Source organism: Lepidochelys kempii, chromosome 3 (assembly GCF_965140265.1).
Source record: "Lepidochelys kempii isolate rLepKem1 chromosome 3, rLepKem1.hap2, whole genome shotgun sequence".
NCBI classification, from domain to species: domain Eukaryota; kingdom Metazoa; phylum Chordata; order Testudines; family Cheloniidae; genus Lepidochelys; species Lepidochelys kempii.
The window spans coordinates 128,658,424-128,674,073 of NC_133258.1; the positions used below are offsets into that span (position 1 = coordinate 128,658,424).

The 15,650-nt window shown below is 39.8% G+C and overlaps 1 protein-coding gene across 8 annotated transcripts in view; it reads right to left on the reverse strand.

Annotated features, from left to right (window-relative positions):
* The window catches only part of WDR27 (WD repeat domain 27), a 189,414-nt gene that overhangs the window by 65,299 nt on the left and 108,465 nt on the right, over positions 1–15,650 (reverse strand). For all 8 annotated transcript variants that reach the window (XR_012158137.1, XM_073337965.1, XM_073337962.1 and 5 more), the window contains one exon: positions 11,614–11,712. Coding sequence is in view for 7 of the 8 variants with exons in the window: in XM_073337965.1 (XP_073194066.1) it covers positions 11,614–11,712 (99 nt within the window). In the remaining variant the exon portion in view is untranslated. The remainder of the gene's footprint in view (positions 1–11,613; positions 11,713–15,650) is intronic.

Sequence of the window (15,650 nt, forward strand, 5' to 3'; positions counted from 1 at the left end):
CATAATGGTGGTTTAACAACAGTCTGGCCCTAATTACTTAGAATATTTTAATCACCTGAATTCTATTAATATAATGATATGCCTTCTATATTGTACAGTCATACGCTAATATTTTGCTTAAGTTAAGTGTGTAAAAAAGGGTCCAACCAATAGTAGACTCATACCTCATTTACTTCATGGTCATCTTCACCACATACCCTTTCATCATTTTAACTGATTCTGCTTCTCTTTGTTGTGGCGCAATCTGTCAACATTATTTTAAAGTGCCAATATTGCATAAGTGTGTTTGCACTTCAAAGATAACATACAAGGCAGCACTGGAAGCAAAATTTGCCTAACAGATCTTTGAGGCATCAGTGAAGTGCATGATTATTTTTAAAGTTTGATATATTCAATCTGGCATATGAGTAATGAAAAATATACAGGATTAAGAGCATGCATAAATAGAAATACAGTGGTAAAAGGGGGACAGTCACAGGGGTTTTCCTAAATAGTTAACATTACAAGGAATGTTCCATAATTGAGCGTTGTTACTGTATCTGGCTAGCTACTACTGGAACTAGGTGGGCCAGATCAAAGTTCAAACCAGTAAAATTCCTAGTGTTATTCAGATGTAATATGACTGAGTTTCAGTCGTAGTGTTTCAGGTTGAGGATCCAAGGAAAGGGCTTCCAGATTTCTTTGAGAGTTCAATAATACATGGGAAAGTAGTTCCCCTTAAAAGATATATAACCAAAGAACTGAGAGCACAGTGCCAGCTTGGATTAGGAAACAAAAGAAATTTAGGAAGGAAATTACTACATGATGTCATTAACTTTGATACTGCTGAAAGCATTGTTCACTATTGGTGAACTTCATCCTACCACCTGACACACACAGAAAAATTACTGCTGTTAAAAAAATGGAAAGTTTTTATCAACAGGGTTCTTAGACATAATGGTCTAGTCTGAGATCCCCTTCCTCCCAGCTGGTGACCTGTTACTCATGTGAGTAATTCCACTGATTTCAATGACACTACTCATGTGAAAAACTGCTCAATTGGAGTGTAGAGGAAACAATGTGTTTCATTATGACTATATCAAATTGAATGTAAAAAGCCACCATTAATGCAACATAGATTCTCCCCTGAGTCTTGAGTTCTGTTCAGTGAAGAAGAGTGTGGGGAGAATCAGGGAACAGAAGGCAGCTCCCTGATCTTGTGGGCTGATTTATACCAGCTCCAGTATGAGCTAGAGAAGTCTGGGGGTTAATTTAACTTATACTAGGAGTGCATGGTCTCTATGGGTATGTCTACACTGCAATAAAAGACCCGCGGCACAGCCACAGCTGGCCCAGGTCAGCCGATAGGGCTATAAAATTGTAGGGTAGACATTTGGGCTCGGATTGAAGCCCGGGCTCTGAGATCCCAGTGTGGGTCTCAGAGCCCAGGCTCCAACCGCAGCCCAAACATCTACACTGCTATTTTTCGCTCTCCAACCAAGATGTGAGAAGTACTTTTTGGGGTAGGGGGAAGAAATAAACAAGTTGTGCTCAGCTCCTGGATTCTTTTACTTTCCAGATATTGTTTCCTTTAAATAGATATTTTAAATTACTCTGTGACAACTGTTGCCTAGCCTAAATATTAGGCTACATTTTACATTTTATTACATTTTAGCTATTCCTTCCTGCTTCTTGACACACTGATAGTCAATGGAATAAAATTCAATCTGTAATACAACATAAATGATGACTCTAATGATAATAAAACCTAATGTGTGGGTAAGGTCTTTTGTTGCTTTAACAATATTAACTAAAAATTAATCTACAATAAAGTTTAGGCCAAAATGTACAAAAAAATCACAAGCTTATTTTTGGCTCAGGATATTTCCTATGCAGGCAGAAGTTACTTCATAGAATTTGTCTGTTTCTCATTCTCTTCCCACTTAATTCTCTTACAGATTCACTCGTACCCCTATACAAATGGGCCATGGGCCAGCCCTCTCTATTGCTCTTGCTAGAAATCAGGAGTGAAATTCCGGTCACACCAAAGTCAACAACAGTTTTCCAGTGATTTGAATAGGACCAGAGTTTCACCCTAGAGCTTCTCCTTTAATCTCTTGCAGCACACAGTCCTAACCTGAAACTCTGAACATACTCGCCCAGCCTCCTTCCTAACAGATCTGGCCCTCTGACAAGTAATCTGCTCAATTACATGTGCTTTTAATACTCTTTGAACCTTTGCTGTGAACAAAATTACACATGATGACATTTGGTATCATAGGAATAAAGATAGTCTTCTAATTGAAACCCAGTTGTCTTCAGGACCTGTGTAAGCTCGAAAGCTTGTGTCTCTCACCAACAGAAGTTGGTCCAATAAAAGATATTAGCTCACCCACCTTGTCTTTCTAATATCCTGGGACCAACATGACTACAATAACACTGCATACGACTTAACATGTAATTTAAAAACTCACACACCTTTACAGTTCCCCTCTGAATTTGGCCCTGTGATGGGGTATATAACTCCACTCAGGGCTCAAAGTGGATAAAAGGCAATACTGGGCTCAGGTAGCCCCGCCCCTCTGGACCTGCCAAGAATGCTCTGGCTGTACGAGAGCGTTAAAAGGCGCTCAGAAACCTAGCCAAAAGGGTGGTGGACAGACTGTAGGAGAGGTGAATCCTTCTCTAGGAAGCCACACAGAAGATTGGGTCTGAGAGGTGACTACAGAGCAAGTAAGCCCTTCAAGCAGTGCCTTCTCCAACCACAACCCCTTTGAGAGCCAGCGCCTCGAGCTCATTTGGCCTCTTTGGGGAAACTATTGACATTTTGGACTATAGGGGTCATACCCCAAACTGAAGAAACACATAGGTAGTAAGTAGCTCAAGGCAGCAGATTTAGACTCTGTGCAGAGAAGACAACGTTGTGTTGCTTCTCACAGGGACTTGGGTACCCCCACCATGCCTCCGTTAACAGGAAAGGGCCAGATCTGAGTGGAAGCCAAAACCTCCTGGCCAAGGGTCACGAACCAGACATCTCTATTCTAAAGATAAATGATGTCACATAGGAAGTAACAATGTGACATTAACAATGGTGGTAGAAAGTGAAGCTGGGGTTTGGTTAATTGTGAGCAAACCTGCAGATGAATCAGTCTCCTGAGGTTGGAATAGCATCATTATACATGAGTAGGTATGGATATGGACAGATCTTGGTGTCTACTCTGCAGAAATAAAACTGCTAGAAACATGCCCCCCTGAGCATTTTCCTGTCATGGGTTAATTATTGGGTGACAGTCACAATATCAGCATATACTCTTTCCAGCCTCCCCCATAAAAGGGGGTTTGTCTGGAAGCAAGAAGGGCATGGCTGAGGCATCCCTGGCTGCCAGGTCAGCACTTGGGGGGCTGCTGGCAGCTGGCACAAAGTATAGCAATCCTGAGGCCTCTCTACTTTATGCTAGGGATTGGAAGATTGTAGGGGAGGAGGCATAAAAGATGATTTAACAGTACATTTGCTTTGTCTCCCATACTGTGCTGAGCACAACTCATACGTGTTCCAGCAGCTGGACCAAGATGTTGTATATGACTATATCATACTCTTCTGGAAGGTTGGGAACATTTTCTGTTGATACTTTAATTTGACACAGAAGTTGTCTGTCTTTTCTTTTAATAATTTATCCGCTGTTTGCTAAGACCCAGATTTCTCTGAGCTGTTCCAAGGACTATAAGATATGGGATGTGATTTATTCCATCTTGTATTTGTTTTATTTGGTGTAGCCTTATTTTAATTTCAGGACTTTTCTTTGTGATACATTCCTTAATTGCTACTGCTAAGATTTTAAATAGATGGTGTTTTGAAGTGTGTGTGTGTGTGAGAGCGCGAGAGAGAGAAGGGACCTTCCTATAATGTGTAACATTTTTATCAAACCGTTATTTTACAAGCTCTTGTATATCATCCAAGACCAGAATTTTCTGTCCCTCAATAGTCAATATTGTCTCTTATTTTCCTGCACATTTGTGGGTACTTTCTCTCCAGTTCCTTTAGTTAGTTTAGTCCTCTCTACAGCATTCCCCCGTGATTGCTTCCCTCTCTCCAGCTTGCCAGGTGTCTGACTCCCCACAACTGCCTTTCCTTCAGGGACCCCAACAGATCCTATTCCTGCACCTCTAGCTTCTGTTAGCAACTTCCCCGCCCTTTTGCCCAGTCAACCCTCTCCCTCCCCAATCCACCAGTGATCTGCCTCTCTATGGGTCAGGAGTCTTTTTAAGTGGACTTTCGCTATAAAGCTGAACAGTTGTGTAGTCTAGTGTATAGTATTCTCCCTCACCACTAAAATGTAAATATTTCTAAAACTACAACACTATTCAATAAAATATCTAAACTTGTAAGAAATACTCTAGAGTACTTTATTATCAATGTGCTATGCAATGAGAAACTTCTACACATCCCTGATAGTAGCAATCACATTTAACCATACTCATGTGGTGTACAGCTGTGGCTTGCTGGCAACACATGTAATCTTGCAGAGTCCCTTGATTAAACTAAGTTGTCCTTGTGTAGCTTTGTTCACTTATGGAAAGCTTTTTTTAAAACAAAAAAGATCACCCCCCCACCTTTTCACAGCTGTCATGTGTGCTTAGAATAGTTTCATTGGCATAAACAAGTTTATCTTCCGCAGAATGTGAAGTCTTACACTAACTGAGACACAATGTTTGTGCTTTCTATTAAAATCTGTGTTCTCCCACCGGCTTGTCTGCCTGATAGATGTAGAGCAGCAGTTCTCGAACTGGGGGTCAGGACCCCAAAGTGGGTCACGACCCCATTTTAATGGGGTTGCCAGGGCTGGCTTAAACTTGCTGGGGCCCAGGGCTGAAGCCCAAGCTCTACCACCTGGGGCCAAAACCGAAGCCCGAGGGCTTCAACCCTGGGTCGCAGGGCTCAGGTTACAGCCCCCTTCCCTAGGGCTGAAGTCCTGGGGCTTCAGCTTTGGCCCCCCTGCCTTTGCCCCCCTTCTTCCCTCCCAGAGCAGCGGGGCTTGGCCGGCTCAGACTTCTGTCTCCCCTCCTCAGGTCATGTAGTAATTTTTGTTGTCAGAAGGAAGTTGCGGTGCAATGAGATTTGAGAACCCCTGATGTAGAGAAACAGATGAGAACTACATAAGCAAATGAAGACACTTTGTAATGAATTAACGGAGAGAATCCCTCTTTCCCTGTGTCTCACTGAGGAAGTTACAATTGGCTGGGTCATTCCAACTATTGGTTCATGAGGTCAAAGTCCCTGGCACCAGCAGCAGGACAGATCTACAGATCTGAAGTCTGCTCCCTCCAGTAGTTCAAGAAAGCCCAAAGCCAAGATATTCAAAAGTAGCCAGCGCGTTTTGGATGCCTCACTTTTGGGTGCCCAACTTCACATATGTCTGGGGCCTGATTTCCAAAAAGTATTGAGGAACCAGGCCCTGAAAATCAGGGTAGTTGTCCTTTTAAATGTTGGCCTACATTTGGCAAAATTCAGAGCATAGTACAGGTTGTATTTATATGGTTAATGCTTTGGATAGATCTCTGAATCCATTTAATAGTTGGGAATTAGACCGTTATGATTCTATAAGCGTGCAGGATGTTCTGTTATGCCTTTAATTTAAAGGCTCATTCTGTTAATTTTTGAATTGTTTTATTGATGTGTGGCATTCTAACTTTAGTAATGAGTGATATAAATTTTAAATAACTAAAGTCTTGTCTAAGTACTATCTTGATATTCTTTTTTAAAAACTTTGCTGATAAAAGATTACTTTTATAAGCTGCATTTTCTTTTATTATTACTATACAGTAACTTCTCACTTAACGTCCTCCCACTTAACGTTATTTCAAAGTTACGTTGCTGCTCCATTAGGGAACATGCTCGTTTAAAGTTGGTGCAATGCTCCTTATAATGTTGTTTGGCTGCCTGCTCTGTCCACTGCTTGTAAGATTTTGTGGAAGAGCAGTGACTTTACAAGGGAGCATTGCACAAGTTCCTCTTCTCTGCCTCCTCCCCCTCCCTCCCAGCAATTCCCCCACTGCCAAACAGCTGTTTGGCGGCACTTAGGACTTTCTGGGAGGGAGGGGAAGGAGCAGGGAAGCGCCATTTCTCCATTCCTCCCCTCCCTCCTAGAAAGTCCTAATAGCTGTTTGGCTTAGGACTTTCTGGAGGGAGGAGGGGGAGAAGGAGCGGGGATGCGGCATGCTCCAGAGAGGAGGTGGAATGGGGGTGGGAAGAGGTGGGCCTGGAGTGGAGCGGGGATGGGAAGAGGCAGGCCTGGAGCATCCCCTGGCAAAGTCAGCACCTGTTCTTCTCCAGGTAAGCTGCCACTGCTGCTGCTAAGGTGCTTCCTAGCGTCCTTGCCTGCAGCGGGCTGTGCCTGTATGGGGTAAGCCAGGGGCACTTCCCAACCACAGTACAGTACTGTACAGTATATAATGCTTTTTGTCTGCCCCCCAAAAATGTCCTTGGAACCTAACCCTCTGCATTTACATTAAATCTTATGGGAAAATTTGATTCATTTAACATCGTTTCACTTAAAGTTGCATTTTTCAGGAACATAACTACAACGTTAAATGAGGAGTTACTGTACTTAAATGAAACTTTACTAACAAGATTTAAAATATTTGCATTTGACTACATTGGACAGAAGGATTTGGGCGAAAGTACACATCTAGTCTAGAGACACATTGGGCCAAATTCTGCTCTCACATGCATCAGTGAAGCCCCATTGAAGTCTATGGGATTGCATAGGTGGGAGGGAAGAATTTAGCCCAATGTCATGAGGAGAGAACATACTGAACCTTGAATGGCACGTCATATGCAAGTTTAACAGTAGGTCTCTTTCTTTTAATGCAGCTGTCTTCTTTGGATTCAGCAAGGCAGAGGTGGTAGCATTCCTCTAGACCAAATTGCAACATAAGCTTTGGCTAAGACCCACATTTCCTAACGAAGATAGAGTACCATTACAAACTGTTTCAAAGATGTATGGGCTGCTGAAACAACTTCTTCTCCAGCTAAAGTAGTGGATATAAAAAGGCTGAGTTTGACAGATCTCAAGTCATTGTGGATGAAGGATTGGAGACTTGGCATAAAAGACAGACCAGGTTGGGAGAAACATGTAATGGTCTTTCTCTCAGCCTTCTCTGGTTCATCAGCCAGTTTAACAACTGAATTGGAACATGAAGCTCACGTTATTGGGAAAACTAAGCTAGAGAAGGTTCTAGAATGGATGAATAGGTGCATAGAACTTACGACGTTTTCTCTGTTCCTTAAAAAGCATGTTTTTGTAAGTCTGTATCTATCCTTGGCCATTCTAGTGACATTGGAATATCTGCACAAGAATTTTCCAAATCATCTTGATGTCTCGCTGTTCCCAAATGGAAGAACCAGAACTACTGGTGCAGAAAACATTTTTGAAAGAGAAAGTAGCTAAGGACATAGAGGTGTGCAGTGATTGGGATAAAATACAATATGGTTTTACAAAAGATAGCTCGTGCCAGATCAACCTGATCTCCTTCTTTGATAACTGATTTTTAGACAAAGGAAATGTAGTAGATCTAATCTGCCTGGATATCAGTATGGCATCTAATACAGTTCCAAATGGGAAATTATTAGTTAAATTGGAGAAGATGGGGATTCATATTAGAATTAAAAAGTGGATGAGGAATTAGTTAAAGGAGAAAGACTACAGTGAGTCATACTGAAAGGTGAACTGTTAGGTTGGAGGGAGGTTACTAGTGGCAGAGATTCTGGGGGTGTGGGGGTTCACCTTCCTCTGCAGCATGGGTGAGTGAGGTTTTGTGGCCTGATATGTGCAGGAGGTTAGACTAGATGATCATGACGGTCCCTTCCAGCCTTAGAGTCTAGGAGTCTATAATCTCTGTAAAAGGATTTTTACAACTCAGTGGCACTTTTTACTCCTTGAAGTTTAGTTTCTTGGGAAAGCTTAAAGTAGATAGAAGGTGGACAAGTATCCCCCTCAGACACAAAGTATGTATTTCTTTAAAGGGCTAAACAGTAACTGTCTCAAAACTAATGAGCCATGCATTCTTCTAGTTTTGGCACGTTGGTAAATTAGTGCAGACAAAAAACTGAACTGGCCGCAGAGAGACAAACCATTCTGAGTCGAAGACCCCTTTGGTGCAACTGACTTCACTTCAATGGGATCACAGATATTAATTTGGCCCCATGTCCTAAAATCACATAATTCAAGCTCTGACAAGCTACTGCAGAGTCTTAATGTTCAATGTACTATTTATGATATTGAAAAAAATTCATGTCTATATAAGGATAACCTAAGATTGATTTAACACCAATCAAAGCCAAAATCAGTAAATAAAAATCTGAAAAAGAATTTTCCCTGACTTTACAAAAACTGGCTTGCTTGTGGGAAAATGACATGTCGATGATGATTAAGTGAACAGTCACTGGTGACCCAATACATCAGAAGAATGAAGTTTTCACACAGATTTTTTTTCTAAATTGAAATCTCCAGATGTGACCACTAGGAGAAATATATTGTGGTAGAAGCTAGTAAAGGATAATTCATTTTTTCAGACACATCCAAAGTTATCTGTAGCCAGTTTTGAATACTATGGTGATTTTAGCGCTAACTTCAACTATCTGAGAAATCTACAACCACGTTTCCCAACTGGCAGCTGTACAGATAACTTCATGCATGCAGGTCAGCAGAAAATTGATATGATGCTTTCTATGGCTCCTGTGCAGATCTATCTGTGAGAAGGGAGTCTGAGAACACAGAAGTGACAGGCTCCCTATACTCAGTTCACATACTGTTAGCTGGCCCTAGACCCAGTATAACCCACAGTAGCCCAGAGCTGCAATTGCAGGGGAAGTCCAGCTCAACACCAAGCTGGAGTGTGCTCAGTGTGGACAGAATCTTTGGGTAATTTAGCTGCTAAAATCTAAGACTCTGTCAGCATGTTCCAATGTCAGTTACTCAAAGGCTTATATAACTTGGCTGTTTAACCATTTATTGCAGATCTGAAGTTGGTCCAAATAGTTTACAGTGTACGACTTTTCCCTCTGTATACTACAGTTTGAGTCAAACACAAAATTAATAATAAAAATCCACCTATCACCCTCTGTACCATAGGTTACATCATAAACATCATAGTCATATTGCAACTGAAGCACATGCATATTCAAGAATGCAAAGATGCACAGTGTATGGACTGGTGAGACATCAAGTGTGATGACATCCGTCTCCATAATACATTCATCTACAGATACAACCTTTACATCTATTACAGAATTAGTCATAGCAATTATACCTGCACTTTAAGGCATACATTAGCACGTAAATCTTTTTTGCTCCTTTAGCTCATAAAATAAAGAAAGTAAAATCCTTGACCCTACTATTTCTCTAACTTTGTTCTGGCACTCAAATACTAACACTTTTACTAGAAACACTGCTCAGAGAGTGATATATTATTCCCATTGCAATGATGGGTAACTGAGGCATAAGAAGCAAGTATGTAAATTGCCTGAGATCTCCCAAAAAGTCTGTGGCATAGCTGGGCATAGGACACAACCCAGATATCTGGAGTCCCAGTCTAGTTATTGCCAGAGAAAAGATATCTAAGTATTGATGCCAAGGGTATATGAAGTGGTGCAGCATAAAGGACGAGGCTGGCTATATAAGAATAGCAGTCATTTATCTGTATATAGAAAAAATGGAAAGTGCTAAACATTTAATCCATTAAATAGTCCAATAAATTCTATAAAAAAGGACCAAACATAAAAATGAGACAATCTGTCAAAGATTAACCATAGACATTAGCAGTTTGTATTAATGTAGCACTTGCCAAATCCAGATCAAAACTCCATTGTGCTAGGCACCGCAAAAACACTTAGTTTAAAGGACAATTTTAATCCTTGAAAATAAGTCCAGAAACAACTTAAATTTCTTCTAATGCAAATTTCTCATATATTAAGAGCACAGTAATCATAGACCAGGGTTTCTCAAACTTCAATGCACCGTGGCCCCCTTCTGACAACAAAAATGACTACATAACCCTAGCAAGTCTAAAACCAGCCCTGGTGACCCCATTAAAACAGGATCACGACCCACTTTGGGGTCCCGCCCCACAGTTTGAGAACTGCTGCCGTAGATAAACTAGTGAAGGATAACATGCTACCAGAATTATTAAAATGTACAATTCAGGTATTACTGAATTCATTAGTATTATTTTCATACGGACACTAACCTAGACTTGCTGCACCATCTTTTCATAACCGTCGAGTATGTTATTATAAATAAGCTTTAGCTTTGCTGTAACAAATATTTGGTGTTTTGTTTTTGTTTTTTTTTATTTTTTTAAACACTGCACAGGCAAAATGTAACCAGATAAAAAGGGGTGTGTGTGTTTTGTTTGTTTTACTGATAAACTCATTGTTGTGACAAAAGTGGATAAGGAGCCACAGCATCTGAGAAAGACATTTTGCCAGCATATTACTGGGGGATGGCAATGTGGTTAGAACCAACTTTAAGGATGTCTGTGCATGGAATCACCTCTTCCAAGAAATCCCTTCTCCCTCTGCTATTGCATCAGCTCATTACTGGAAACAAATGTAGCTAGAATCCCCTATGATGCTCACTTTTGCCTCTTTATTTTTAACCCATCTATAAACCATTCAAAGCTCGCTTCTTTTACAATGACAGTTCAAACAATATTTCTCCTCCTGTAAAAGGAGGAAAGACGAAAGGAGGGTGAGAAATGGAAAACCTGCAAAGCAAATATTCTAGAAAAAAGTATCTTCAGCTACAGTTCTTAACTTGACAGTTGCTATAGATGACTAAGTAAAAGTTGTAGTTTTTAAATTTCAGTATATTGCCTATAGAAAGTAAAGGAAAGTACAATGGAATACTGCAGATACTAAGCATAGGGGATCTATTTAAATTGATGTCTGGAGGAGGAGGAGTTTAGTACCACCACTTGAACTTTGCCAGCGTCAAGCACCTACCCAGAAATAATTCTAAAATTTGAGTTAAAAATGTTCTGCTGACATGTCACATGAATTATGTTCTCTAAGGTTAACAAAAATAGCCTTCAGCCTCACAAAACTTGTTTCTCATAAAATATCGCCTCAAAAGAAGCAGCAGCAATACTGGGGGAGCATAAATTCTTGCATGGTTCACCCTCATTTACCTGCAACCCAGGAGACAGCTAAGAACAGCAGCAGGGTTGACATAGGGAGAGCACTTATTGGAGGGCTGTGGATAAAGGGAAGCTGAGAGCCAACAGCAGTTTCAAACTTGTCTCCTCTGTTATCTTCTGGACTCCCAACACCAGTCCAGTTCAGACTACATAATCTGAAGCTGGAAAACGGGTTGAATTCAAATAAACTATACAGAAGATAAACTGATTTGTAAAGAGCTTATTTATATGAGAGACTCAATTCATTATGGATGCTAGTACAGTAATATAACAAGGATAAATGTGAACGCTCACAATGGATTGTAATTATTATTATATGCCACTCAGATCACATAGATGGACAAGGGAGAGAGAATGTTTTACTGACATCAAGGGTATTTACCATGAAGATCATATACATTTAAATGACAAAAAGGATGAAAGGGGAAAAAAGTGTACCTGGGGAGATGAGGGACTAAAAGCCACGTTGATCACCGATTCCGTGTGTCCTGCCAATTTATGGGAAAAGGTGCTTGAACGCATCTCATATATGTAAGCCTAAAAGACAACAAGGGTTTACATTTTCATTTTTAAGACTTCTACTGAAAACTTTAAATTATAGCTTGATAGGAATACACATTCTGGCTAACAAGTTTTAGCTATAGTAAATACTTCACAAAAGCCAAGCAGATATAAATTCTATAGATCTGACATTTTATAATACCAAGAATGATTTAGCAAATGTTAGGTTCTAAAGTATCCTAATGGAAAAATGGTTTAGAAAAAGAGCAACTCTAACTTTTTTCTTGGGAGGGAAAAGGGTATATGGATGTGTTTCAAGTAGACACTGAAACAGTACCAAGTCTGATCGTTCTTAAACAGGTTATTTTGCTATAAAGATGTTCTTCGAAATTCTAAATATCTACTTTTTGCATAAAAAGCCCTACCATCTTAATGGCTATGATTAAAACTGCTATTTGTTGGTCAGCCACATTAAAACAATATTGTCTTCTCTCTGTTCATGGGTCTTAGCAGCTGTCGGCTGACACATTGTTCTCAATAACATGGAACTCCTAAATAATTAGTGACACAGATGCACTGATAAGGATTTGACCAGAAAAATGTTTCAGGAGGGTGTGTGTGGAGGGGAAATGAATGTCAACCAAACATGAGAAGGTAGATTTGGTAGAAAAAAATTACTGTTTGCAAGCTTTTAACTGATGAAATGGTACCAAAGCAGAAATGCACTAAGGTCCGAATCTACAGCTGACTGACATCAAAGGGATTTGGATCAGGCTCTTAAACTTCTAACATTAGTTCTTTTGTTTTGCGTAATTGAGTTAAATGTATTGAAAATAAATCCTGTATTTTTGTATGCAGAAAGATTTTAAGGAATCAGATGCCAGTGCATGATTCTGCTCTACTGTCCCATTCAGCTGGTAAGAAGAAAGGAAGTAGATGTGGCACACAATTGTCTGGTATTTATATTCAAAGCACATAAAAAGACAATGTATAAGGAATACACAGACCATTGAGTAAAACTGATTTAGGATATGGCAAAGAAAATGTTGAAGAAAATATGTTATAATGGTATCTGAGAAAACACTGTATGAGTGAAACAGCAATCTGAGTAGGCTTTATAGCAATTCCAGAAATTGAATGTTCCTTTTTCACTATGTCTCTGTGGTTGTGCTGATGAACATGGAACTCATTAAAGCATTTCAGAGCCTAGCATAAGAAAGCCTGCTTGAATAAGCAGACTTTGTTGTAACAATACATTATTTTTTTGAAAGACACTGTAATGTCAAATTTAGGCTTTTTTTGGTAGGGACACAGGAAAATTCTGGTCCCTCAAAGCCAGAGTAAAAGGTCTTTGCACACGGAAAATACAGAAATGCTGGTGAGAATAAAATCCTCCTCCAAATTCAGGTATAGAGCCTGGAGCATCTATGCAACCTATTCTTCTACATTCCCTTTACATGGGGCTGTGGTTCAGTATATTCATGCAATAGCCTCCCCTCAGCATCAGTCTACAACTGCCCTGCACTCCCACGTAGTTACAATGGACCTTAGAGCTGCATCATCCTGGGGATCTAGAGTTCCTCTGAGCAGCTTCTCTATTCTCCAGTCCCCAGTGCAGCAGCAATGTGGCACTTATGTGAAATGTCACTTCTCTGGCTGAAAAATTTGTAGAAATCCCCAAACTGCTGGAGATGGGACACTAGATGGGGAGGGCTCTGAGTTATTACAGATAATTCTTTCCCAGGTATCTGCCTGGTGGGTCTTGCCCACATGCTCAGGGTCTAACTGATCACTGTATTTGGGGTCGGAAAGGAATTTTCCCCCAGGTCAGATGGGGGTGGGAGTTGCCTTCCTCTGCAGCATGGGGCATGGGTCACTTGCAGGTTTAAACTAGTGTAAATGGTGAATTCTCTGTAGCTTGAAGTCTTTAAACCATGATTTGCAGACTTCAGTAACTCAGCCAGAGGTTAGGGGGCTATTTCAGGAGTGGGTCAGGTTCTGTGGCCTGCAATGTTCAGGAGGACAGACCAGATGATCACAATGGTCCCTTCTGACCTTAAAGTCTATGAGACCCTGCCATAAATATAAAAGTATTAACATTGTCCAATAATGTATAGGATTAATGGCCAATAGTTATCAATAAATTAGCTTTCTTTGTATTAATAAACATCTTTACAAGAATATACTACTCTTTCCACTGTACAGCATATAAATCACCTTTCAACAAGATTTGAGCTAAGAAGGAACATAGTTCTCCTTTTAAACTGCATGAACGTATTAGAGAGAGAGCTGGCAGTGATGCACATAGTTACAACTGCCTAACACTACCCATCATAAATCCATGCCTTGAGTGGTTTATAACTTTGCCCAACTGTAGCCATTAGGGATGAAATTTTCCAAACCGGGCTCCTGCTTCAGGCTGGAAATTTATTTATTTCTTTTGGAAAGTTTCAGCTTGAACACCCCAATTAGTTGACCCTTGATCATTTCAGGCTTAATCGCACCATGCCCCAATCACCCTCTGTAAAAGGGAAAGAATATTATCACCTCATCTTGCATGGTATTATGAAGATTAAATTCATTAATGTTTGAGAAGCACTTAGGAAAGCCCCTGGGGAAGTGATATATTCTGTACTCACCACATGGTTTGGACAGCTTGCAGAAAATTAACACATGGGGCCACTAATAAGTGATCATTAAAGACTGTCTCACAGTATAAATGCACAGGAGGGTTAAATTAAGGGCACAGAGTCCATGAGTAATCCCATTTGACTCAATGGGACTATTTACAGAACAAGGTGCTACTGAGCATGAGTGAGGGTGACAGAATTTGACCTACAGTAAGTTATGACCAAGCCTGGCAGAATTCATTTTTTAGAATTTTGACTGATGTCATTGTTTACTTTTAAGCAATTTTTAGTTTTATTGTTTTCATTTTTCACAGTTGTGGGAAATTATGGGGGTAAACAGTTATTTAATGACAGACAGATTCAACAACTTTATAAACCATTAAACACAAATTGTCAGCATCGCATGTCGAAATATATAAAGTAAATATCCTTAAATTAACAAATCAGACCTGTTTTTACTATTCATTCACTAGTCCATTTGTAACAAGACAAACTCAAAAGTCTAAATCATTGGATTTTGACTCAAGTTCTCCTGCAGCATTTTTCTTTCTTTGCCTACCTGTATATTTCAATTGTTATCAATCAAAATATGTCAATCTGTATGTATGGTAAAACTGACATTTACCAACACGGATAAAAATCTACAGTAGAACCTCAGAGTTATGAATATCAGAGTTATGAATTGACCAGTCAACCACACACCTCATTTGGAACCTGAAGTACACAATTAGGCAGCAGCAGAGATCACAAAAAAAAAAAAAAAGGCAGCAAATACAGTACAGAAATGTGTTAAACTACTAAAAAAACCAAAGGGAAAGCAGCATTTTTCTTCTTCACAGTAATGTTTCAAAGCTTATTAAGCCAATGTTCAGTTGTAAACTTTTGAAAGAACAATAACACTTTGTTCAGAGTTACGAACAACTTCCATTCTCGAGGTGATCGTAACTCTCAGGTTCTATTGTAATACTTTCAAGCCTAGTTTTCACAAATTCATTGGCCTGGGACTATCCAAAGCTTCCATAAGTAACAAAGATCAAGTTTTTTCTGAGAATATCTTCAGTATGAAGCTACATTTTATGTTGTGGAAGTGGTCATCTTAAGATGTCTTTGCGCCTCTTACTTTCTGTGGTGTGCAGATACTCCTTTCCTTCACAAATAACAGGTGTCCAGAGTAAAACAGATCATACAGACTTTTCAGTTTTAAAATCCTTAATTTACCAAAACCAGAAATTTCACAAAAGGATTCTGCAATCCAACTATTAAATGCATTTATTTTCACATTTATCTTGTGATTTCAAAAGCAGAAGTTGAAAATGTCGCCACTGATGCTATTTAATGATTATC